General features: G+C 40.7%; 3 protein-coding genes across 5 annotated transcripts; all 3 read left to right on the forward strand.

The window, feature by feature from the left end:
- Positions 1-433: 433 nt before the first annotated feature.
- On the forward strand, positions 434-2,581 carry LOC107481353 (high affinity nitrate transporter 2.5). The gene is made up of 2 exons (XM_016101638.3): positions 434-1,679; positions 2,115-2,581. Exons 1-2 carry the CDS (start codon positions 526-528, stop codon positions 2,485-2,487), a joined length of 1,527 nt encoding a protein of 508 aa, XP_015957124.1. The 5' UTR covers positions 434-525; the 3' UTR covers positions 2,488-2,581.
- A 2,127-nt stretch (positions 2,582-4,708) lies between these two features.
- LOC107481352 (cysteine-rich receptor-like protein kinase 3) lies at positions 4,709-7,798 on the forward strand. The gene is made up of 8 exons (XM_016101637.3): positions 4,709-5,144; positions 5,223-5,608; positions 5,705-5,818; positions 5,905-6,044; positions 6,138-6,348; positions 6,446-6,680; positions 6,886-7,030; positions 7,162-7,798. Exons 1-8 carry the CDS (start codon positions 4,759-4,761, stop codon positions 7,486-7,488), a joined length of 1,944 nt encoding a protein of 647 aa, XP_015957123.1. The 5' UTR covers positions 4,709-4,758; the 3' UTR covers positions 7,489-7,798.
- Positions 7,799-9,066: 1,268 nt separating this feature from the next.
- On the forward strand, positions 9,067-12,686 carry LOC107481350 (cysteine-rich receptor-like protein kinase 2). Of its 3 annotated transcripts, none has more exons than XM_016101634.3 (8): positions 9,067-9,223; positions 9,416-10,209; positions 10,613-10,726; positions 10,894-11,033; positions 11,117-11,327; positions 11,409-11,643; positions 11,867-12,017; positions 12,122-12,686. In XM_016101634.3, exons 2-8 carry the CDS (start codon positions 9,423-9,425, stop codon positions 12,461-12,463), a joined length of 1,980 nt encoding a protein of 659 aa, XP_015957120.1. In that variant the 5' UTR covers positions 9,067-9,223; positions 9,416-9,422; the 3' UTR covers positions 12,464-12,686. The 3 variants fall into 3 exon arrangements, with proteins under 3 accessions (XP_015957120.1, XP_015957121.1, XP_015957119.1); XM_016101635.3 differs by lacking the exon at positions 9,067-9,223 and adding an exon at positions 9,236-9,251; XM_016101633.3 differs by lacking the exon at positions 9,067-9,223 and having other exon boundaries at positions 9,308-10,209.
- The last annotated feature ends 9,569 nt before the right edge of the window (positions 12,687-22,255 follow it).

Genomic DNA, 22,255 nt, shown 5'->3' on the forward strand with positions numbered 1-22,255 from the left:
CTGTCCCGTTAAAATTCGCCCCGGTGCGGGGGCGGATAATTACCCGTCCCGATTGGATAGGGGCGGGGTGGATACCCGCGAGTTCGAGTAGTGTTGCCACCCCTAGAGGAGAAGAGTTTCTGGAAGTGGACTACGAATTTTAGGCTAATTAGATTGGTTAAGGGTGGTGTGATGAATATTAATTTTGAATATTTGGTTGTTGGTGATAATAAGAACATAAAAGAAAGAATTAACTCTAAAGTGGGTAAAAGTTAAAGAAAGTTTAGGATTTAAAATTTAAATTAATCTTAATTAGCAATCTGTAACAAAAAATAAAAATATATTTTAATTAAAAAATAATTAAATAACATTAAAAGCTTAATTTTGTGGTACAAGTAGATTTTTCTTAAAATATTTGTATTTATGTGAGGTACACACATTAGTTAGCTAAGGAATTAGAGTTACGACATAAGTATATATTGAACTGAAATGAGTTGCAGAATACTCAGGCTTAGCTTGTTTGTTTAGGCCAATCCAATTCCAAGCATGGAAGTGGAAGTGCCAGCAGTAGCAGAAGGCAGCAATGAAACTCAAAAATGGAGTGTGGCAGTGGATTCAGAGAACAAGGCCACAGAATTCAGACTGATGTCCATAGCCAAACCACACATGAGAGCATTCCACCTCTCATGGATCTCCTTCTTCTCATGCTTTGTCTCCAGCTTTGCAGCACCGCCCCTGCTCCCCATCATCCGGGACAATCTCAACCTCACCGCCACAGACATCGGCAATGCAGGAGTGGCCTCAGTCTCCGGCGCCGTCTTCGCAAGAGTAGCCATGGGGACAGCCTGTGACTTGGTGGGCCCTCGCCTGGCCTCCGCCTCCCTCATTCTCCTAACTGCACCGGCTGTCTACTGCACCTCACTCATCAACTCAGCCACCTCCTACCTCCTTGTCCGCTTCTTCACCGGATTCTCCTTAGCTACCTTCGTGTCCACGCAATTCTGGATGAGTTCCATGTTCTCTGCCCCTGTTGTAGGCAGAGCAAATGGATTCTCCGGAGGATGGGGGAACCTTGGAGGAGGCGCAACCCAACTCATCATGCCATTAGTCTTTTCCCTCGTCCGAGACATCGGCGCCGCACAATTCACGGCCTGGAGAATCGCATTCTTTGTCCCTGCGTTCTTCCAGATGCTCACAGCATTCTCTATATTAATATTTGGACAGGACACGCCAGACGGCAACTTCCAGAGGCTAAAGAAGTCAGGGCAGAAACCAAAAGATGAATTCTCAAAAGTTCTTTTCCATGGTGTTACTAACTATAGAGGCTGGATTCTGGCGTTGACTTATGGATACTGCTTTGGTGTGGAGTTGACTATTGATAACATCATAGCTGAGTACTTCTATGACAGATTCAATCTCAAGCTGCACACTGCTGGGATCATTGCTGCCAGTTTCGGATTGGCGAATCTGTTCTCCAGGCCCGGTGGAGGCTTCATATCTGATGCAGTTTCAAAGAGGTTTGGGATGAGGGGTAGGCTCTGGGCCTTGTGGCTTTGCCAAACATTCGCTGGTGTCCTCTGCATAATTCTTGGGCTTGTTGGATCTTTGAGTGTTTCTGTTGTTGTTATGATCATATTCTCTGTGTTTGTTCAAGCTGCTTGTGGCATGACGTTTGGAATTGTTCCTTTTGTCTCAAGAAGGTTTGTGTTCTTCTTCTTCTTTCATTCTCTTTAGAGTTATCTTTAGTTCCATTGAATTCCTTTCCATTTTCTCCAGAGTGTTCTTTTAGTCAAGTTCAGGCTCATTCACACAAAGAGGACAAAAATAGAAGTAAAAGAAAAAGTGGAATAGGATAGGTTCTTTTTTCTTTTTGGAAATCATTGATCATCCTTACCTATGTACTTGGTTGAGACATTGAATTTGATTCTCTGGCATATAGTACATGGTTCATGCATCATATTTCTCACCTATGTAATTGGCTGAAACTGGGAATGGGATTCTCTGGTATAATTTAGATATCTGTTTCAACTCCTATTTTATTTCCATTAGATTAGAATGTGATTCCCACTTGATCACTCAACTTTTGAGATTTGATGTCTATAAACACCATAACTCTTGATAATGATGATGTTCAGGTCATTAGGAGTGATATCAGGAATGACAGGAGGAGGAGGGAATGTGGGTGCAGTTGTGACCCAACTAATATTCTTCAAAGGATCAAAATTTTCAAAAGAGAGGGGAATTACACTGATGGGTGTGATGATCATAATATGCACCCTCCCAATATGTCTAATATATTTCCCGCAGTGGGGTGGCATGTTCTTTGGTCCATCATCAAAGAAAGTTACAGAAGAAGACTACTACCTTGGTGAGTGGAACTCAAAGGAGCAAGAGAAAGGGTCACACCATGCAAGCTTGAAGTTTGCTGATAATAGTGTTAGTGAGAGAGGCAGAAAACACAACACTTCAACAAGACCTAATGATGAACCAACACCAACATATGTTTGATTATTTATTTCCCCTTTTCGAAGTTGTAATAATATTAATGCCTGTTCATAAGTTTGCTTGCTGAACAATAATGTTTGATGAAACTTTGATTGCATTCTTCCTCGGCTTCTTCCAATTTTGAATTTCTCCTAGTACACTGTTGATATTGTGAAATACCATAATTTTCCAATGATAACATCCCAGCAGCCCATGAAGACTTTAATTATCAATCAGTGCATGAAACTTGAATTACAACCATGTTTGGGAAACAATAAAACTTCAGTTCAAACAAGTTTAAAAGTATCTTATTTAATATCCATTGATTATTACTAGAATAATTATTTTCCTAATATTACTGCTTAATTTAATACAATGCTAATTCATTTAATTTTTCCCCTATCAATAAGGTGGTAAGTCTTTTGCTATAATTTGTATGTTAGTTTTTTCTTTTTCTGTGATATCTTTAGATTAATGATTAATCCAACGTATATCAGAACTTCATTTAAAGATTTGTCGTTGACCAATAAATTGCTGACTTGTTTAAGCAAATTAGAGAATTAACCATTAAATTAATCTAAGTTGTTTTTTTTTATCTTAGTTATAAATTTCTTTTTTTTTTCTCGAGTAAATCCCCATAGTAATCCTCGAGATTGACGCCGTGCATCAAAATCGTCCTGAGATTCCAATTGCACCAATTACTTGAGATTGAAAAAATTGCACCATAGTAGTCCCTGACCCGTTTTTCATTAACGATGCGCTGACGTGACTTGATGACGTGAACATTTGGTGACACGTGTCACCTCATGGTTTGGCTACGTGTAACGAATGATGACGTGTCTGTCAACGACACGTGGCATGCTGTGAGTATGCCACGTGTCACAATGCTAAAATAGCATTGTGACACGTGGCATAATTTGACACGTGGCACAATAGCATTGTGACACGTGGCATACTCACAGCATGCCACGTGTCGTTGACCGACACGTCATTATACCGTTATATGTGGCCAAACTATGAGGTGACACGTGTCACTCAAGGTCCACGTTAGCGCATTGTTAACGGAAAACGGATCAAGGACTATTATGGTGCAATTTTTTTAATTTCAGAGACGTAATTGGTGCAGTTGAAATCTCAGAGACGATTTTGGTGCACGGCGTCAATCTCGGATTACGGGGGATTTACTCTTTTTTCTCATGGAAGGAGTTTCTTTTTTGTTTTCGGTCAGAAGGATTTTTTTTGGGTAATATGGTCAGAAGTTTTGAGACAAGAGAGATAGCCATGGTTCATGCTAGCCCAGTCCAATACAGAATTTAAATAGGCCTGTAGAAAGAGCTAAGCCCAAGACATACAAGAACCAAGTCCCAACCAAATTCTGGTTGTTGGTCTATCGAATTTTTTGCTGAGTGTTGACCTAAAATGAGTACGAATAGAAACAAATAGGCCTTAGAGCATGACAGGTCCACGGTTGAAGTTGACACGAGTTAAGCAAAATTCTAAAAAAAAAAAAAGTTTTGAGATAGAGACTTCACCAGTGGCAAGTGACGTGCAACTCTGAATTCTTTGTCGACAAAATTTCTAGCCACGGAAAGCAAGAGATGAGTTGACTTGAGTGACACGCCCTATATGGAACTTTGCTTTCTCATTGGTCAATAACCAAACGAATAATGTAAACTAGAATTGACAAACAGTTTCCTACGAAATTTCCTTCACGCTTATCGTTTATGATCCCTTTGTTCGCTCATACATTATACAACAACGCTATTTGCTATCTTTATAGTAAACAAGCAAAAACTTTTTTGTGCTTAAATTGTTTAATTTATTTTTTAAAATAAAAAATTAAATGTTCAAAATTTGTTAAATATTAACAAGATACTCTCTCGACAAATTAAATACTATGTTAAATCCATAATAATCACCAGAAAAAGGAAGTAAATGATAAGTTCTTAAAGTTTACGAGAAAACAATAGATGGTTTTTTATTCTCATAATTCTATCTAAATAAGATTGGAAGTTCATCACAATTTTCTCTTTATAAATTTAAAATAACATTGAATTTTTATTTTCCTGTTTTATAAATATTTAAAGAGTTTATTCTTTTATATATATTTTTATAAAAATACATAATTAATTGTTTGTAATAAATCTTTTATATTAATAATACATGATTAGAAGATTGATCCACATAATATTTTGATATAGAAAAGGTTTTAAAACCACATGGACAGCACAAGTTGTGAATTGTATATATCCCCTTCACCTTTGTCAAAATGAGAACCCATTGATTTTACCAGTCATGGATTCAGCACCCTTTGTGGTTGTCCTCCTTCTCTTGTTCCTCTCTTGCTTATCAACTCCTTCGGTCTCGGACCCCAGAGCCACAAGGGCGGCCTTGCTCTGCACCAACAGGACCGAACCTGCTCCTTCCCGTCAACTCTTCGTATCAAACTTCCTTGCTGCCATGGACGCACTTACCCCTCTCATCTCAACTAAAAGGTACGGAGCAGTTATCAACGGGACTCGCAACTTAACGGTCTACGCCTTCGGCCAGTGCATGAACGATCTGTCTCAGCAAGACTGCAACATGTGCTTCGCCCAGTGCAAGACACAGATCCTCACCTGCCTTCCCTTCCAGAAAGGGACACGTGGCGGCTCTCTCTTCTTCGATGGCTGCTACCTCAGGTATTTAATTACTTGCTTTTTGTAACCGCTCAGTTAGTTAGTTAGTTAGTTACAGGCTTCGTCAATTCAATTCAATAGGTACGATGATTACAACTTCTTCAACGAGAGCGTCACCGATCGAGACACCTCGGTATGTAACGGCACCAGTAACAGAAACGGCGCCGTTTACAAGCGCAATGCTTTGGAGTTGGTGAGCAACTTGAGTCATCTGGCGCCCAAGAACGGCGGCTTCTTCGTTGGCTCATTCAGCCGCAAGAATGTGAGTGTTTATGGATTGGCTCAGTGCTGGAAATTTGTTAATGCAACTTCCTGTAAGAGCTGTTTGGCTGATGCTGTAACTAGAATCGATTCGTGTCCTCCCAAAGAAGAAGGGAGGGCGATGAATACTGGTTGTTACATGAGGTATTCCTCACAGAAGTTTTATTACAATTCAACCACTGTTGCTTCTTCTTCTGGGAATCATGGTGAGTCAAACTTTAAATTGTTAGATAGACGTACATGAATGTTTGCTGAGATTATTTGTTCTGATAACTTAGCATGAAAATCTTATTGTATGATAGGACGGCGCAAGCTAGCTATAATTCTGGCTGCATCTTGTGCTGCCCTGGCTCTTGTTCTGGCTGCTGCAACATTTGTTTACTTTGCAAGGAAGAATCTACTCAAGAGAAGAAGAGGTGTCATTTTGTTTATCTATCTAATTTTTGGTTGTTTAGCCAAACTCCTAATACTAACATTTAGTGCAATGTTATTCCTATATCAGATAGGCGACAGTTTGGTGCACTGTTGGACAGAGTGAACCGGTCCAAGCTAAATATGGCATATGAAATCCTTGAAAAAGCTACAAATTACTTCAATGATGCAAATAAACTAGGACAAGGTGGATCAGGCACAGTTTATAAAGTAATTATTGATATTGTTACCTCTTTCACACAACCAAATTATTGAATGAGCAACTAATGATGTTATACTTTCCTATTTACTTCAACAATGTAGGGAGTTCTGCCTGATGGAAATGTTGTGGCCATAAAAAGGCTTAGCTTTAACACAACACAATGGGCAGATCTTTTCTTCAATGAGGTCAATTTGATAAGTGGTGTTCATCACAAGAATCTTGTAAAGCTTTTGGGATGCAGCATTACAGGACCCGAAAGCCTTTTGGTTTATGAATATGTGCCTAACCAGAGTCTCCATGATCACTTTTCAGGTTATTAACTATATATATGTATATCTGAGATCTGATGATAAATGCAAACCTTCTTAATTTGGTTATGGTTATTTACTTCTCCTTTTATCTGTTGCAGCTAGGAGGATTTCGCAGCCATTGACTTGGGAAGTGAGGTACAAGATCATACTAGGAATTGCTGAGGGCCTGGCCTATCTTCATGAGGAGTCTCATGTTAGAATCATTCATAGAGACATAAAATTAAGCAACATTCTGCTAGACAATGACTTCACACCGAAGATTGTGGATTTTGGTCTTGCTAGATTGTTTCCTGAAGATAAGTCTCACCTTAGCACAGCCATTGCTGGCACACTGTAAGTACACAACCAAAGAACTATGCTACGACATTATCAATGTTTAAACTATGATCATAGGCTTTAGGACTTTAGGTTCATATTCTTTGCATCACTGCTATGCATTGCGGTATGCCTAAGCAAGCAATCATTTATAACTGACTAAATGTTAATGATTGATAAACAATTCAATTTAATCTTACAATTTCTTTTCTGTTCATATTAGCGGTTATATGGCTCCAGAATATATAGTTTGTGGGAAGTTGACTGCAAAAGCGGATGTATTTAGTTTTGGAGTTCTAGTTGTTGAAATTGTATCTGGCAGAAAAAACAGCTCCTTCATCGCCAATTCATCCTCTATCCTACAAACGGTAACTGCTATCTTCTATATGCTTCTATACTATTTAATTTTATGCTTCTAACAAGCCAAATTTTCTTCATAGTTCTTGGACAACCTTTCCTTGGCTGATTATCATTTTTTTCCCTTCTGCATTTATAAAAGTTGTGGAGCCTTTTCGGATCAAATAGGCTAGCCGAAATCGTTGATCCAGCCCTCGAGGGTAACTTCCCTTCAGAGGAAGCATGCAGACTGCTGCAGATAGGGTTGCTTTGCGCGCAAGCATCTGCAGAGCTGCGACCATCGATGTCAGCAGTTGTTCAAATGATTAACAATAGCCACGAAATTCCTCAGCCGACGCAACCGCCGTTTCTTAATTCTAGTTCTTCAGAACTCAGCAAATCAAGTTTGCCTGGATATAATTTTCAGCCAGGATCCATGACTCAGTCTTCAGGGGACAGCATGACAGAGAGTCTTATTGAGCCTAGATGAGACGTACTACAAAATGTTCCTCTTTTCTGCATACATTTGCTAAGGAATCTGATGATAGAGTTGCTGGCAAGGTTTCATCTTGAAGCTAGCAATGGCATAATCCATTAATCTAATGGTGGATGAGAGATGAGTGTAGCACGATGTTCCACACTTAATATGTACACATAATATTTTTCATAGGAAATATCTACTTGAGCATACATACACACTGACATACCTTTAGTTAAATTTTGTTAAAATTTTGTACATTACAATATCATGTGTAGTTATGTTATATATAAGAATCCATGAGTCAGCTAATTATGCAAAATCCAACTTTGTTTCTAATTCAAGCATAAAGATCACGTCTTTTTTTTTTAAAGAATTCATCCCTTAAATGTGGCACTCTTTCTTAGACAATGCTTGATCTTACCAACTAATTAATGAAAGTCAAACATTAAGGGTTGTAAAATGGTGCTCTTGCTGCGGAAGCAGCTCACACCGGTTAAGTAGTTTTCTAATAACATAATCACACCACAAACTCAACATAAAATATGAACAAATCCAACTTATAATATTGTTATATATATCATTATACATTTGTATATAAAATAGGGCGTCGTTAACCAATTGCTTAAGGAACACTTATTAATAAGTGAATAAAAAATAATTTTGTTTTGTTTTGCTTAGGGGTTGATACATAGTCATAGGCATAACCTTTGTAACTTGATAAATATATTCTAGATTTGTAGTAAGTTTCTAGAGGCTGCAACTTCTTGGTCGTTGCTGTACTCTTATTCTTTTTATCAAAGTTCTTATTCAACAACACAAGTATGCATATAGGTCCGTTCTATGAATTTTATACAATTTAAGTGTAGAATACAATATGTCCAAGTACTCATTCTAGAATTATGTCAAAAACAAAATCCAGAAAAACCATTAAAATTATATGAAACTGTTAACGGATATGAAAGGAAGTTGCAATACAATATGGTAACACACATGAAAATTTCATTTCAGTTCATTTCGGCTTTGGTTCAGACACGAAACCGCGTGGATAATGAAGACTTTTTGGGTGTAAGCATATTGTCATCATGTGATGCTCTTGATTTCAAAGTCAACGAGCAACTCTTGATTGTCAAGTCTCAATCACCAACTTCCACTCATTAGCAATTAGAATTAGCATGCCCCGTGCTTGACTCGCTATTATTCGTATTTGTACCCTTTTTTTATTCTAAGCCTTTCTTCTTGACTTAGTCCAAAACATTGATTAATTGAGTTCACTATTACTCTACATAATTTCAGGTTGCATCATGGAAAGTGAGGTATCACACTATCATGGGACAACTTGATTTAGTTTAGTTCCTTTTGTTCCTATAAGAAAAAGTAATATTTAATAGATAGATTGAAATAGATAAAAACTTAGTAAAGTCAAAGTCAGTATGATTTTTGAAGCTCCAACTAGTTTAGTTTTGAAAGCTCATTTGACCATCAAGTGTAATAAGATCTATCTAAGAGATATGGTTTCCACAACCTTATTGTGATGCTGACTATTTATCCCAAATTGTGGTCCCAAATGTTCCATTTGATTCTATTTCATTATTCTTATCTCATTAATTATCAATCATAGCAGTAGTTCAAGTGTGAAACTAGCTTATAGTTTGCTGCAAAAGGCAAGCCAGAAAAATACTCAAGATCTTCATTTTCAACCAAAAAGATTAAAATTTTTGGAATCTATCTCACACACATTAGTTAGGTTGGGACCCATCCCTTACCATTTTAGTGTATGATCACTTTAATACCATACATGTTCAATGCACTGTTAATTGATTCAAACTTGCTTTTATTTGATTAATTAATAATTTTCCATAGTAAAAATTATAATGAATTCAGTCATAAGCAATATAGCTGTAACATATTCTAATTCGATAGTCTTCTTGCCTTGCAGCTGCTTGATGAAAGTCCCAGCAATGGAAAAGAAACTAGTCTCTCTTGTCTATCCCCAGATCCTTGTTTTCCTCCTCATCAAATCTCTGTTACTGTTAGATTCAGTGGTAGCAGAACCAAGGGCCAAAACAGTTGAAGTAACATGTGGCCATCAACTAGAGCACAACACTACCATCTTTGTTCCGAATTTCATTGCAACCATGGAGAAGATAAGCCAACAAATGCGCAGTACCGGCTACGGCACAGCAGTTACAGGGACAGGACCAGACATAGACTATGGCCTGGCACAGTGCTATGGAGATCTTTCACTTCTTGATTGTGTGTTATGTTATGCCGAGGCACGCACGGTTCTTCCTAAATGCTTCCCAAACAATGGTGGCCGCATATTTCTTGATGGATGCTTCATGAGGTCTGAAAATTATAGCTTCTTTGATGAGTATGCAGGGCCAGGGGACAAGGCTGTTTGTGGCAACAAAACTAGGAAGAACTCGAGTTTTCAAGCGGCCGCGAAGCAGGCGGTTTTGGAAGTAGTGCAAGCTGCACCAAACAGCAAAGGATACTATGCAAGAGGGAAGGTTGATGTTTCTGGAAGGGTAAATGAATCTGCTTATGTTTTGGCTAATTGTTGGAAGAGTTTGAACAGTAGTTCTTGCAAAGTATGTCTTGAGAATGCTTCTAAATCTGTGTTGAAATGCTTGCCTTCTTCAGAAGGTAGAGCACTGAACACTGGCTGCTTCATGAGGTATTCTGACACAGATTTTCTTAACAAGGAGCAGAATAATGGAAGATCAAGAGGTAATGAATTCTTTTTTCTGCTATGGAACAGCATAATTGATACATTTATTTCGAGCAAAATACACAAAAAAACTCCACTTTCTCAAGGAATTCGTAATAATACTGTTCTTTTACAATTAATTAGAATGACTAGAATTGATTTTCGATCAAGGTTTAGCCTGTCTATATTCCTAAGTAATGAACAGTTAACTAATTCTATCTAATGTTATCTAATCCTATTGTGCTACCTAATTTCAATTGTCCCTAATGGACCAACATGCTAAAGGCTAAAATTATCTTGTCTCAATTATTGCATATCATGATGAATTGGTGTTACTCTTCTAATGTTGTGAGAAACTTATTTTGTACCTGATAAAGATAAATATTTATATTCCTGAGTAGTTCATTTTGCTGGTTTGTGCAGGTACTCTTATAGTGATAGTGGTTGCAGTAGTTAGTGCAGTGATTGTTTTGGTAGTTGGAATAGCTATTGGGGTCTATATAAGGAAAGATAGATACATTCAAAGAAAAAGAAGAGGTAACTGACTTATTCATTTTCTTTAAAGAATGTTCAAGAAACAGAGAACAACAACGTTCCAAATCCTCTAAGGGATACAAAGCTGAATTTGCTCTTACCATGTATTCATAAGTTATTGAGGATTCACAAATTTTGTTTGTGTCTAAACTGCTCTTCTCCTTTTCTAGGTTCAAATGATGCAGAGAAGTTGGCTAAGACACTTCACCGCAACAGCTTGAATTTCAAGTACTCTACACTGGAGAAGGCTACCAACTCCTTCAACGAAGCGAACAAGCTTGGACAGGGAGGATTTGGATCGGTTTATAGAGTAAATTCTCTTCCACATAACACTTACTTCCCCTCCCCCACCATTTTGCATATCAAAACCACTCTTACAAATCCATGTTGCAGGGTGTTCTGCCTGATGGAAGAGAAATTGCCATCAAGAGGTTGTACTTCAACAACAGGCATAGAGCAGCAGATTTCTACAATGAAGTCAACATAATTAGTAGCGTGGAGCACAAGAATCTAGTGAGGTTGTTAGGATGCAGCTGTTCTGGACCCGAAAGCTTGCTCGTATATGAATTTCTACCGAACAAAAGTCTTGATCAATTTATTTTTGGTAACTACTAAACTATGGTTTTAAAAATGCCTCCATTTTATAACGAGTGTCATAAAATATTATCCCAATCTCTTGTTTTAGATAGAGTCAAGGGAAGAGAACTAAACTGGGAGAAGAGATATGACATTATCATTGGGACAGCTGAAGGATTGGTTTACCTGCATGAGAATTCAAAAACTAGGATAATTCATAGAGATATAAAAGCCAGCAACATCTTACTGGATGCTAAACTTCGCGCCAAAATTGCTGATTTTGGACTGGCCAGGTCCTTTCAAGAAGATAAGAGTCACATTAGCACGGCTATAGCCGGAACTCTGTAAGCATCTCTTACCAATCAATGCATCCATTGATTCACAACCCTTAACAATATATATAGCATTGAAAAGTTTGAACAAAATCCAAGACCTATTAATATGTGTGGATCATATCTGAAAGGGTAAACTGCAGTAAATGCTATAGTTTGGTTTCAGTGAATGTTAAGTGTAATTTAACCTATTGAGAACATTGTGGAATACTCATTTTCTTAAGTGGTGTTGCAGGGGTTACATGGCTCCAGAGTACCTAGCTCATGGTCAGTTAACAGAAAAGGCAGATGTATATAGTTTTGGAGTGTTAGTCTTAGAAATAGTTACTGGGAGACAGAATAACAGAAGCAAATCAACAGAATACTCAGACAGCATAGTTATACTGGTAACTATTTTCTAGAATGTCTAATGAGCCAAGACTGCATGTGCATAATGAACTAACTTTCGTTTCTTCCATTGATCCAATTTAATATCTTGTAATAAAAACAGACATGGAGGCATTTCCAATCAGGGACAGCAGAAGAGCTATTTGATCCAAATCTAGCTTCAGATGACAACAATAATGTTAATAAGAAGGATGAGATTTTAAGAGTGGTGCACATAGGACTTCTATGCACACAAGAGAACCCTTCCCTGAGGCCAACCATGTCAAGGGCACTACAGATGCTAACAAAGAAGGAAGAGAATCTTGCACGTCCCTCTAATCCACCCTTCACAGATGAGAACACAATGGAACTCAATGACACTGTTGATAACCCATTTTGCCCTCTCAATAATGCAACATATTCATCAGAGGCTACTATGTCCCATAGTTCTTTCTATGCAAGGTGATCACTGAAGAGAATTAAAGCAACAGCAGCTACTTTAGTCCAAAGCTTGGATTCCATTGGTGACATGATGAAATAAATGTTGCTATCACACAAAAAGAAGCGTTGATTGATAGGAAAATTAGATGCTTGTAAGCCACAAGCCCATAAGAATATTAAATGTACACTGTACACCTTTAATTTACAACTACTCACTCAGGAACAACAAACGATGAGTTTCTTTCTCACACTTCATCCAGAGCATCTCCTATTTGAAATTTATCAAGTCTCCAATTTTTGGTTCAAATGACATAGAGTAATTCCACATTATTTTTTTTTGTCATAAAACTTTTAGAGGAATCATATGGGATATCAAAATTTATTATTTTTGTTATTAATTAATTATCAATATTTAAAAATATGAGTTAAAGTATGTTATTAGATTATTAGATTAAAAGAATTGGATTAATGATTAAAAATATAGCTAAAAATAATAAAATCTGGTAGCTCTTTAGTATTTCTCAAACTTTAATAAGGACTAAAAAATATTCTTTTTTTCTCCTCTAATAAAAAAAGACAACCTATTATCCCTATTATAATATCATATATTTACTTAATTAAAATAAAATAAAATTAATATAGTTATTAATTTTCATAATGTTTTATATTTTATTTAAAATTTGGTTTTAAGAAAAATATGAATGTAATTTTATAATAATATTGTTACGGTGGGTAACCGGAGATTAATGGGCTGGATGGCGTTGGTTGACCCAAACGTATGAAGAAGGAGGCTTCAAGTGGATCTGCAACTCGGGAACTTCCGTCCGACTTGTGTGTGAAAGAATGGGGGGTGGTACCTGCAAAGACACTCCGATGCTTAAGTCAGCAAAGGATTAAGCAGGTTTTTGAATGTATTGGAACTTAGAGATACCTGAGGGGTGTCAGTGCATTTATAGTGGTGAACCAATAACCACCGTTGGAGTAGTGCCACCTTTTTAGGGTGTTAACCGTCCCATTATCTTAGGGAGGTTAGGATATGGCTCTTGGAAGTGGTTAGAGAGATTCTAGGGGCAATTACTCATTTGAATGAGTGTTTATCTGCCAGCTAACCCTCGTACCCGACTTCTTTAGAACAAGTCGTGGTGAGAACCGACTTCATAGGACGAAGGTTGGTATTGGGTGAGACTCAATCCGTGGGATTAGGCCTTTTATTCGTAGCCTTTTGGTTCTGACAGTTACGTCTAATCAAGTGTCGTGTCTGTTAGGGATGTGCGTAGGGATTGATGGTCTTGGTAACGGTGCATTCTCATTAATGACTGCCCCGTTTTTACCATTGTGCCCCCCACGTACTTATAAATACTTTCCCTCTCTTTCATTGTTTCATTTCTGCGATTTTTCAAATTTCCCCTTCATTCGTTCGTGCTGCATTCTTGTGTTTTCGAAGGCTTTTTCTTCCTCCAACCCTCATTTTCAGATAAAGGTTAGCTCTTTCTGTAACATGCTTTTCTATTTGCATGCCTTTATTTTGTAGATAGGTTGGTTTGTAGACTTTAGTTTCGTATTCCTTCCCTTTAGAAACCGTGTTTTTTATTTTTCTTTTCTTTTTCCCTTGTAGGTTTTTGTTACCTTTTTAAGAAAAAGAAATGGCTTCCGTAGATGTTCTTTCTTAGTGGGTTGATGTCACGGTCTTAGGGGAGGAACCCTTGGTCGATACTGAGTTTATCACCCACCTTCATACTCGCCACAGAATTTGTACTTCTGAGGAGGACGAGCCGAAGTACGAGTTGGTAGTCCCGGGTCCAGAAGACCGGGTTTGCTTCGGGAGGGCCAATGAGGCGGCCCCTCATTTTTTCTTTATGTATGAGTGTATGATCACCCGTTTGGGTGTTTTTCTTCCTTTTTCAGACTTTGAGATGTCTGTTTTGCATCACTGCCGAGTTGCCCCTACCCAGCTTCATCCCAACTCTTGGGGTTTTTGAAAATTTATCAATTTATTAGCCAGGCTTTGGAGTTTCCGACCTCTCTGAGGATTTTTTTCTATCTCTTTCATATGACCAAACCCTTCAGTGGGCTAAACAATAAGCAACAGTGGGTGTCTTTCCGAGCCATACAGGGTCGGAGAGTTTTCACCCTTTTTGACGAATCCTTCCATGACTTTAAAAATTATTTTTTCAAAGTGCAAGCTGTAGAGGGTCACCACCCCTTTTTTCTGGATGATAATTCTTCTCCTCGCTTTCCTCTATACTGGCTGGAGGCCTCCCCTTGCGAGAAATATGGTCTTGACGACCTGGATGAAGTAGAAGCGGCCATTGTGGGGTTCCTCCGAGAAGTGTCGGGGAGGGCCCCATATTTGGACACTAAAAAGTTTCTCCAGGGGTCTCCGATCTTTGTTCGGGCACAGCTAGGTAGCTTTTACTTGTTTGTTAGATTTCCGATTTGTCTGACTGATCTTTCCGACTTGTCTAATCTATTAGCTATTGTTTCTTTTCAGAGATGGCGAAGACAAATGCTCAGGAGTCTTACCAGAGAGTCCAGGAGGCCAAAGCAAGGTCTCGCACCAGGACTGGTGGTGTCAAGGCGGTTATCTCTCCTCCTCCTCCTCCTCGGAACGTTGGGACTCTTTTCCAGCCTATCGTGATTTCTTCTTCGGCTTCCTCTCAGCTGCCCCCTCCGTTCGACCTTCTCCTGAGCCAGAGAAGAAGAAGCGCAAGACCTTAGAGTCTGGCTCTTCTGGTGAGGTTAAGGCGGATGCTCTTGCATTCGTCCAGAAGAACATCTACCACATGCTCATATAAGCATGGATGATGTTTCTGTTCGGCACTATCTTACCACTCTGGTTGAGGAGAGTCTCAAGGTGGCGGGGGTTTGCAGCAAACTCTTGGATATTTTTGAGAAGACTCCTCTCAGCTCTTTAGGGATGACCTCGAGGGTCGAGGAGCTGGAAGGAAGGCTTCTTATATATCAGGAGCACGAGAGGGAGGTGAAGGAGGAGGTCGCCAAGCTGAAGGAGGAGAGAGATAACCTCCGGGAAAAGGAGAGGAAGTTGCAAGCCCAATGCAACATGGAAGTGGACTTGAGGAAAACAGCGCAGGCCAGCTATCAAAGTTTATTTGATGATCTTGTGTCTGTGAAGAATGATCTGCTGAATTCTCGAAAGGCCTATACCGAGTTGGAGGACTCTATTGCTGATGGCGCCGAGGAGGCTTGGAGGATCTTTAAGGAGCAGGTCGGAGTCATCGCTCCTGACTTGGATTTTCTCCTTTGGGCCCTGACAAAGTTGTTATCGATGGTGCCATAGTGGATCCCCCTGCTCCCGTGATCGTTTCCGATTCAGAATTGAAGACTCGGGGGCAGAGGATTATTGAGTCTCCTCCACGCTCGAAGGACGCTTCGGGTTCTTCCCAAGTTCCTCCGACTTCCTCTTCATCTCCTCTGGATGCCTATCTTCCCGGTCCTGGTGGCGCTCCTCCTGACTATGGTGGTGGTGATCCGTCCACTCCTCTTCAGAAAAAGTAATTTGTTGGCTATTTGGGGGCCCGGCCTGTGGGTCCCCCCTTTTTTAAACTCTTTATTTGTTTTTGGTGGTGTTTGAACAATTTACTTTTGGCCTTTTAAGGCCGTAAACAAAACACTAAGAATACCCTTTTTTTAATAAGGGTTTAAGTTAAAAAATAAATACCCTTTTTTGGATAAGGGTTTAAGTTACCTTATGCGTGCATGCTTTTCTGTTTTTGATATTTTAGGAAGTCTTTTCGACCTTTTCCCAAAAACCTTTTATTCGACTTGTCTGTTCTTCTGAGCTTTTTTCGCTTTAAGAACCTAGGACAGTCTTTCCAATAGTTTTTCGATCTCTTTTTCTACTATTCCTTTATGCTCAACTTTGTGGTTTATTGAGCTTTTATGTCTTAGGTTATTTTTGCGACGCGTTTTTCTTCTACTCGGTTCTTCATTCCGATTTACGGGTCGAAGTGTTTCCGAGCTTTTCTACTCGGGATTTCATTTCGACTTATGAGTCGGATTGTCCCTGAGTTTCTTACGATCAACTTATATAACATCTTTACACCGACTTGTACCTCGTCGTTTTATCCTGACGACCATCCTAGTCGGTTCATGGGATTTTCACGTTTTGTCGAGCTTAAGTCGGCGCGTTTCGTAGAAAGAAAGAGAAAACAAAAAAGGAATTTATAAGAGATATTTGTAAGATGAAAAAGATCTTTATTAATTGGGGAGGTACTTTATTGCTACTAAGGGTTTTTGACAATCTATTTCCCTTAGCCCCTACTATGATGCCTCGTTAAAAACCCATCTCCAAAAAAAACCCTTTGATTTTGGGAAAAAATCGTGAAGTTGGGAAAAGAGTACATCAGGGAGTAGAGTTCGCTTTTAACTGTAGTACCTTTTCATATTACAAGCATGCCACGACCTCGGTAACTCGGTGCCGTTCAGGTCGGTCACTTTATAATAACATTTTCCTAAGACCTCATTGACTTTGTATGGTCCCTTCCAATTTGCAGCGAGCTTTCCTTCCCCTGATTTGTTGACTCCAATGTCGTTTCTGATCAAGACCAAGTCACTTGGGGTGAATGCTCTTCGAATGACTTTTTTGTTGTATCTTGTAGTCATCCTTTGCTTCAACGCCGCTTCTCTTATCTGGGCTTCTTCTCGGACTTCTGGGAGCAAGTCAAGCTCCTCTTTGTGCCCCTGTATATTTCCGATTTCGTCATAGAGAATCACTCTTGGGCTTTGTTCGTTGATTTCTATTGGTATCATGGCTTCTACGCCATAAACTAGTCGGAAGGGTGTTTCTCCAGTGGCGGATTGGGGGGTCGTCCTAGAAGCCCATAGCACTTGTGGGAGCTCTTCAGCCCAGGCTCCTTTTGCATCTTGTAACATTTTCTTTAGCCCTGCCAGTATGACTTTGTTGGCTGCCTCGGCTTGCCCATTGGCTTGCGGGTGCTCCACCGAGGTAAACTGGTGCTTGATTTTCATACTGGCTACTAGACTTCTAAAGGTAGAGTCGGTAAATTGGGTTCCATTATCTGTAGTAATGGAATGAGGTATCCCATACCTTGTGATGATATTTTTGTAGAGGAACCTCCGACTTCTTTGTGCGGTGATGGTGGCCAATGGTTCTGCTTCTATCCACTTTGTGAAGTAATCTATTCCCACGATCAGGTATTTGACTTGTCTTGGCGCTTGGGGAAAAGGACCTAACAAATCCATTCCCCATTTTGCAAAGGGCCATGGAGAAGTGATACTGATGAGCTCCTCTGGGGGAGCCACGTGGAAATTTGCATGCATTTGACATGGTTGGCACCTTTTCACAAATTCTGTGGCATCTTTCTGCAAGGTTGGCCAGTAGAATCCTGCTCGGATTACTTTCCTGGCTAGTGACCTTGCTCCGAGATGATTTCCGCAGATTCCACTGTGGACTTCCTCTAACACCTCGGTGGTTTTTGAGGTCGGTACGCACTTTAACAATGGTGTTGATATCCCCCTTCTGTAGAGAATATTTCTCACCAAGGTGTAGTGTTGTGCTTCCCTTCAGATCTTCTTAGCCTCTTTCTCCTCCTTGGGGAGGGTGTCGAATTTCATGTATTCGACCAAGGGATTCATCCATCCGAGGTTTAATCCGACCACTTCAAAGATTTCTTGTTTGTCTTCTATTTTTACCACTGAGGGTTCCTGGAGAGTTTCTTGGATCATGCTTCTGTTATTTCCTCCTGGCTTGGTACTTGCTAACTTGGATAGGGCGTCTGCTCTGCTATTCAGATCCCGCGTTATGTGCTTGACCTCGGTTTCTGCGAAGCGCTCAAGGTGTTCCAGAGTTTTTTCCAAGTACCTCTTCATATTTGGGCCCTTTGCCTGATATTCTCCACTTATTTGGGAGGTCACCACTTGTGAGTCGCTGTATATCATCACCTTTGTAGCACCGACTTCTTCTGCCAGCTTCAATTCAGCAATCAAGGCTTCATACTCTGCCTGATTATTTGAAGCTGGGAATTCAAATTTTAGGGAAACCTCTATCTGGGTTCCTCTTTCATCTACCAATATTATGCCTGCACCGCTTCCTGTTTTGTTGGAGGATCCATCTACATAGAGTTCCCATGTAGTTGGTTTTTCTTCCTGATCCCCTGCGTATTCTGCAACGAAGTCGGCAAGGCATTAGGCTTTAATCGCCGTCCGAGTTTCATATCTTAAGTCGAACTCGGAGAGCTCTATTGCCCATTGAACCATTCTTCCTGCAACATCCGTCTTTTGGAGGATTTGCTTCATGGGTTGGTTCGTACGGACTCTTATTGTGTAAGCTTGAAAGTAAGGTCGTAGCCTTCGTGAGGCTACTACTAAGGAGTAGGCAAACTTCTCTAGTTTTTGGTACCTTAGCTCAGGGCCTTGTAGAACTTTGCTGATGAAATATACTGGATGTTGGCCGACCTCGTCTTCTCTTATCAGGGCTGATGAGATAGCCTTGTCCGCTACAGATAAGTATAGGACGAGGTCTTTTCCAGCTACGGGTCGGGTCAGAATAGGAGGTTGGCTTAAGAACTTTTTGAACTCCTGGAACGCCTCCTCGCATTCAGGGGTCCATTCGAACTGACATCCCTTTCTCAATAAGGAGAACAGTGGAAGGGATTTTAGTGTTGATCCTGCCAAAAATCTGGAGAGGGCTGCAAGTCGGCCATTCAGCTGCTGGACCTCTCTCAAACAAGTCAGGCTTTTCATTTCCAGGATAGCTCTACACTTATCGGGATTGGCTTCGATCCCTTTTTGTGTTAGCATAAACCCTAGAAATTTCCCTGCTTCCACCGCAAAGGCGCACTTTGCGGGATTTAGTATCATCCCGTGCAGCCTTATGGTGCCAAAGACTTGTGAAAGGTCTGACAAGAGGTTGACTTCCTTCTTGGTCTTTACCAATATGTCGTCGACATATACTTCCATTAGGCCCCCAAGATGAGAGGCGAACACCTTATTCATCAACCTTTGATATGTGGCCCCTGCATTTTTCAATCCAAATGGCATGACCACGTAGCAGAAATTAGTTCTGGGTGTGATGAATGATGTCTTCTCCTGATCTGGCTCATACATCGGGATTTGATTATACCCCGAGTAGGCGTCCATGAACGACAAGTATTGATACCCCGAGCTGGAGTCTACTAGAGTATCAACACTTGGCAGTGGATAAGGGTCCTTGGGACATGCCTTATTCAAGTCGGTATAGTCGACACACATTCTCCATTTGCCATTTTGTTTTTTTGACTAGTACTACATTGGCTAGCCATGTTGGGTACTTGACTTCTCTGATGAAGCCAGCTTCTAGGAGCGCCTGTACTTGTTCTTCTACTACTAGGGCTCGTTCTGGGCCGAGCTTGCGTCTTCTTTGTTGTACAGGTCGGGACCCCGGGTAAACCGAGAGTTTGTGGGACATGAGCTCGGGGTCTATTCCAGGCATATCGGAAGCCTTCCAAGCAAAGAGGTCGGAGTTTTCTCTTAGGAGCTTAATCAATCCTTGTTTTAGGGTTTCCCCTAGATTGGCTCCTATGTGAGTATTTTTTCCTTCCTCTTTACCGACCTGTATCTCCTCGGTTTTTCCTTCCGGTTGTGGTCGCAGCTCTTCTCTAGCCCTTGTGCCACCGAGTTCTATTGTGTTAATTTCTTTGCCTTTTCCTCTCAGGTTTAGGCTTTCATTGTAGCATTTCCTTGCCAACTTTTGATCTCCCCTTACCGTTGCTATCCCCGCTGAAGTCGGGAATTTCATGCAAAGGTGGGGAGTGGATACCGCTGCTCCGAGTCGATTAAGAGTAGCTCTGCCGATTAAAGCGTTATATGCTGACCCCACATCGATGACTATGAAGTCTATACTCAGAGTCTTTGATTTTTCCCCCTTTCCAAAAGTGGTGTGGAGGGGTAAAAATCCAAGTGGCTTTATTGGCGTGTCGCCCAACCCGTATAAGGTGTCGGGGTAGGCTCTTAGTTCTTTCTCATCCAACCCTAGTTTGTCAAAAGCGAGCTTAAAAAGGATGTCCGCCGAGCTTCCTTGGTCTACTAGGGTTCTGTGGAGATGGGCATTTGCTAGGATCATAGTTATTACTACTGGATCATCATGTCCAGGGATTATTCCTTGCCCATCTTCTGTGGTGAATGAAATGGTGGGGAGGTCGGCGGATTCACCTCCGACCTGGTAGACTCGCTTGAGATGTCTCTTGCGAGAAGACTTAGTGAGGCCCCCTCCTGCAAACCCTCATGAGATCATATGTATATGTCTCTCCAGAGTCTGTGGTGGTGGGTCTCTTCTATCTACATCATCTCGCTTCCTTTTTCCGTGACCATCCGACCTTTCTATGAGATATCTGTCAAGCCGACCCTCTCTAGGCAGCTTTTCTATCACATTCCTAAGGTCGTAACAGTCATTTGTGGAGTGACCATATATTTTATGGTACTCACAGTAGTCGCTGCGGCTCCCCCCTTTTTTATTTTTAATGGGTCTAGGGGGCGGCAGCCTTTCAGTATTACAAATCTCTCTGTATACATCCACTATAGAAACTTTCAGAGGAGTATAAGAGTGGTATTTTCTTGGCCTCTCGAGACCGAGTTCTTCCTTTTTCTTGGTTTCCCTCTCCCTCTCTTTTGTTGAGGGAGGGTGCCCAGGTTGCCAACTCAGGTCTCTCAGCTTAGCATTTTCCTCCATATTGATGTACTTTTCAGCTCTTTCCTGTACATCACTTAGAGAGACGGGGTGTCTTTTAGATATGGACTGTGATAATGGACCTTCTCTAAGTCCATTGACTAACCCCATGATGACTGCCTCTTTGGGCAGGTTTTGAATCTCTAAACATGCTTTGTTGAACCTTTCCATATAGGCTCGTAGGGATTCTCTGACCTCCTGCTTTATTCCCAGGAGGCTCGGCGCATGTTTCACCTTGTCTTTCTGGATAGAGAACCTCATCAAAAACTTCCTCGAGAGGTCTTCAAAACTGGTGACCGACCTTGGGGGGAGGCTGTCGAACCACTTCATCGCTGCTTTCGATAGGGTAGTCGGAAAAGTTTTGCATCGCGTAGCGTCAGAAGCATCAGCTAGGTACATCCGACTTTTGAAATTGCTTAAGTGATGCTTCGGATCTGTGGTTCCATCGTAGAGGTCCATATCGGGGCTTTTGAAGTTCCTTGGAACTTTTGCCCTCATTATGTCCTCACTGAAAGGATCCTCCCCTCCTAGGGGCGGTTCTTCTTGCTCTTCACGGGAGTTCCGACCTTTGAGGGAGGATTCTAACTTTAAGAGTTTTCTTTCTAACTCTTTTTGTTGTTCCATCTCCTCTTTTAGGTTCTTTTCGGTCTCCTTTTGTCGCTCCCGTTCTTGTTCTAACTGTTCCAGGCTACTGTGGACTAATCCCATGAGTTCAGTTGCATGGGAGGGTCCCTCTTTCTCTAATTCGCGCCCTTCTGAAGAGTTCACCTTCGGATTTTTTACTCCGGAGGTACCTTCCCTGTGTTGATCATTGGTCAAGTCTGCATCATTATTACCTGTGTCCAGATTCTCTTGTTCAGAATCTGACTCCACATGACCCTCTTCGGGGTATCTGTCCGCCATCACTGGTTGATCTCTCGGGTCCCCGGCAACGGCGCCAATGTTACGGTGGGTAACCGGAGATTAATGGGCTGGATGGCGTTGGTTGGCCCAAACGTATGAAGAAGGAGGCTTCAAGTGGATCTGCAACTCGGGAACTTCCGTCCGACTTGTGTGTAAAAGAATGGGGGGTGGTACCTGCAAAGACACTCCGATGCTTAAGTCAGCAAAGGATTAAGCAGGTTTTTGAATGTA

This window comes from Arachis duranensis, chromosome 3 (assembly GCF_000817695.3).
Source record: "Arachis duranensis cultivar V14167 chromosome 3, aradu.V14167.gnm2.J7QH, whole genome shotgun sequence".
Taxonomy (NCBI): domain Eukaryota; kingdom Viridiplantae; phylum Streptophyta; class Magnoliopsida; order Fabales; family Fabaceae; genus Arachis; species Arachis duranensis.

Excerpts from the sequence above, each read along its gene's own strand:
- LOC107481353 (XM_016101638.3), top strand. The coding sequence starts at position 526 with ATGGAAGTGGAAGTGCCAGCAGTAGCAGAAGGCAGCAATGAAACTCAA. Across the intron at positions 1,680-2,114 it reads GTTCCTTTTGTCTCAAGAAG|GTCATTAGGAGTGATATCAG; the intron begins GTTTGTGTTCTT and ends GATGATGTTCAG.
- LOC107481350 (XM_016101633.3), top strand. The coding sequence starts at position 9,351 with ATGAATTCAGTCATAAGCAATATAGCTGTAACATATTCTAATTCGATA. Across the intron at positions 11,328-11,408 it reads TCTTGATCAATTTATTTTTG|ATAGAGTCAAGGGAAGAGAA; the intron begins GTAACTACTAAA and ends CTCTTGTTTTAG. Across the intron at positions 11,644-11,866 it reads ACGGCTATAGCCGGAACTCT|GGGTTACATGGCTCCAGAGT; the intron begins GTAAGCATCTCT and ends GTGGTGTTGCAG.
- LOC107481352 (XM_016101637.3), top strand. The coding sequence starts at position 4,759 with ATGGATTCAGCACCCTTTGTGGTTGTCCTCCTTCTCTTGTTCCTCTCT. Across the intron at positions 5,145-5,222 it reads TTCGATGGCTGCTACCTCAG|GTACGATGATTACAACTTCT; the intron begins GTATTTAATTAC and ends TCAATTCAATAG. Across the intron at positions 5,819-5,904 it reads TCTACTCAAGAGAAGAAGAG|ATAGGCGACAGTTTGGTGCA; the intron begins GTGTCATTTTGT and ends TTCCTATATCAG.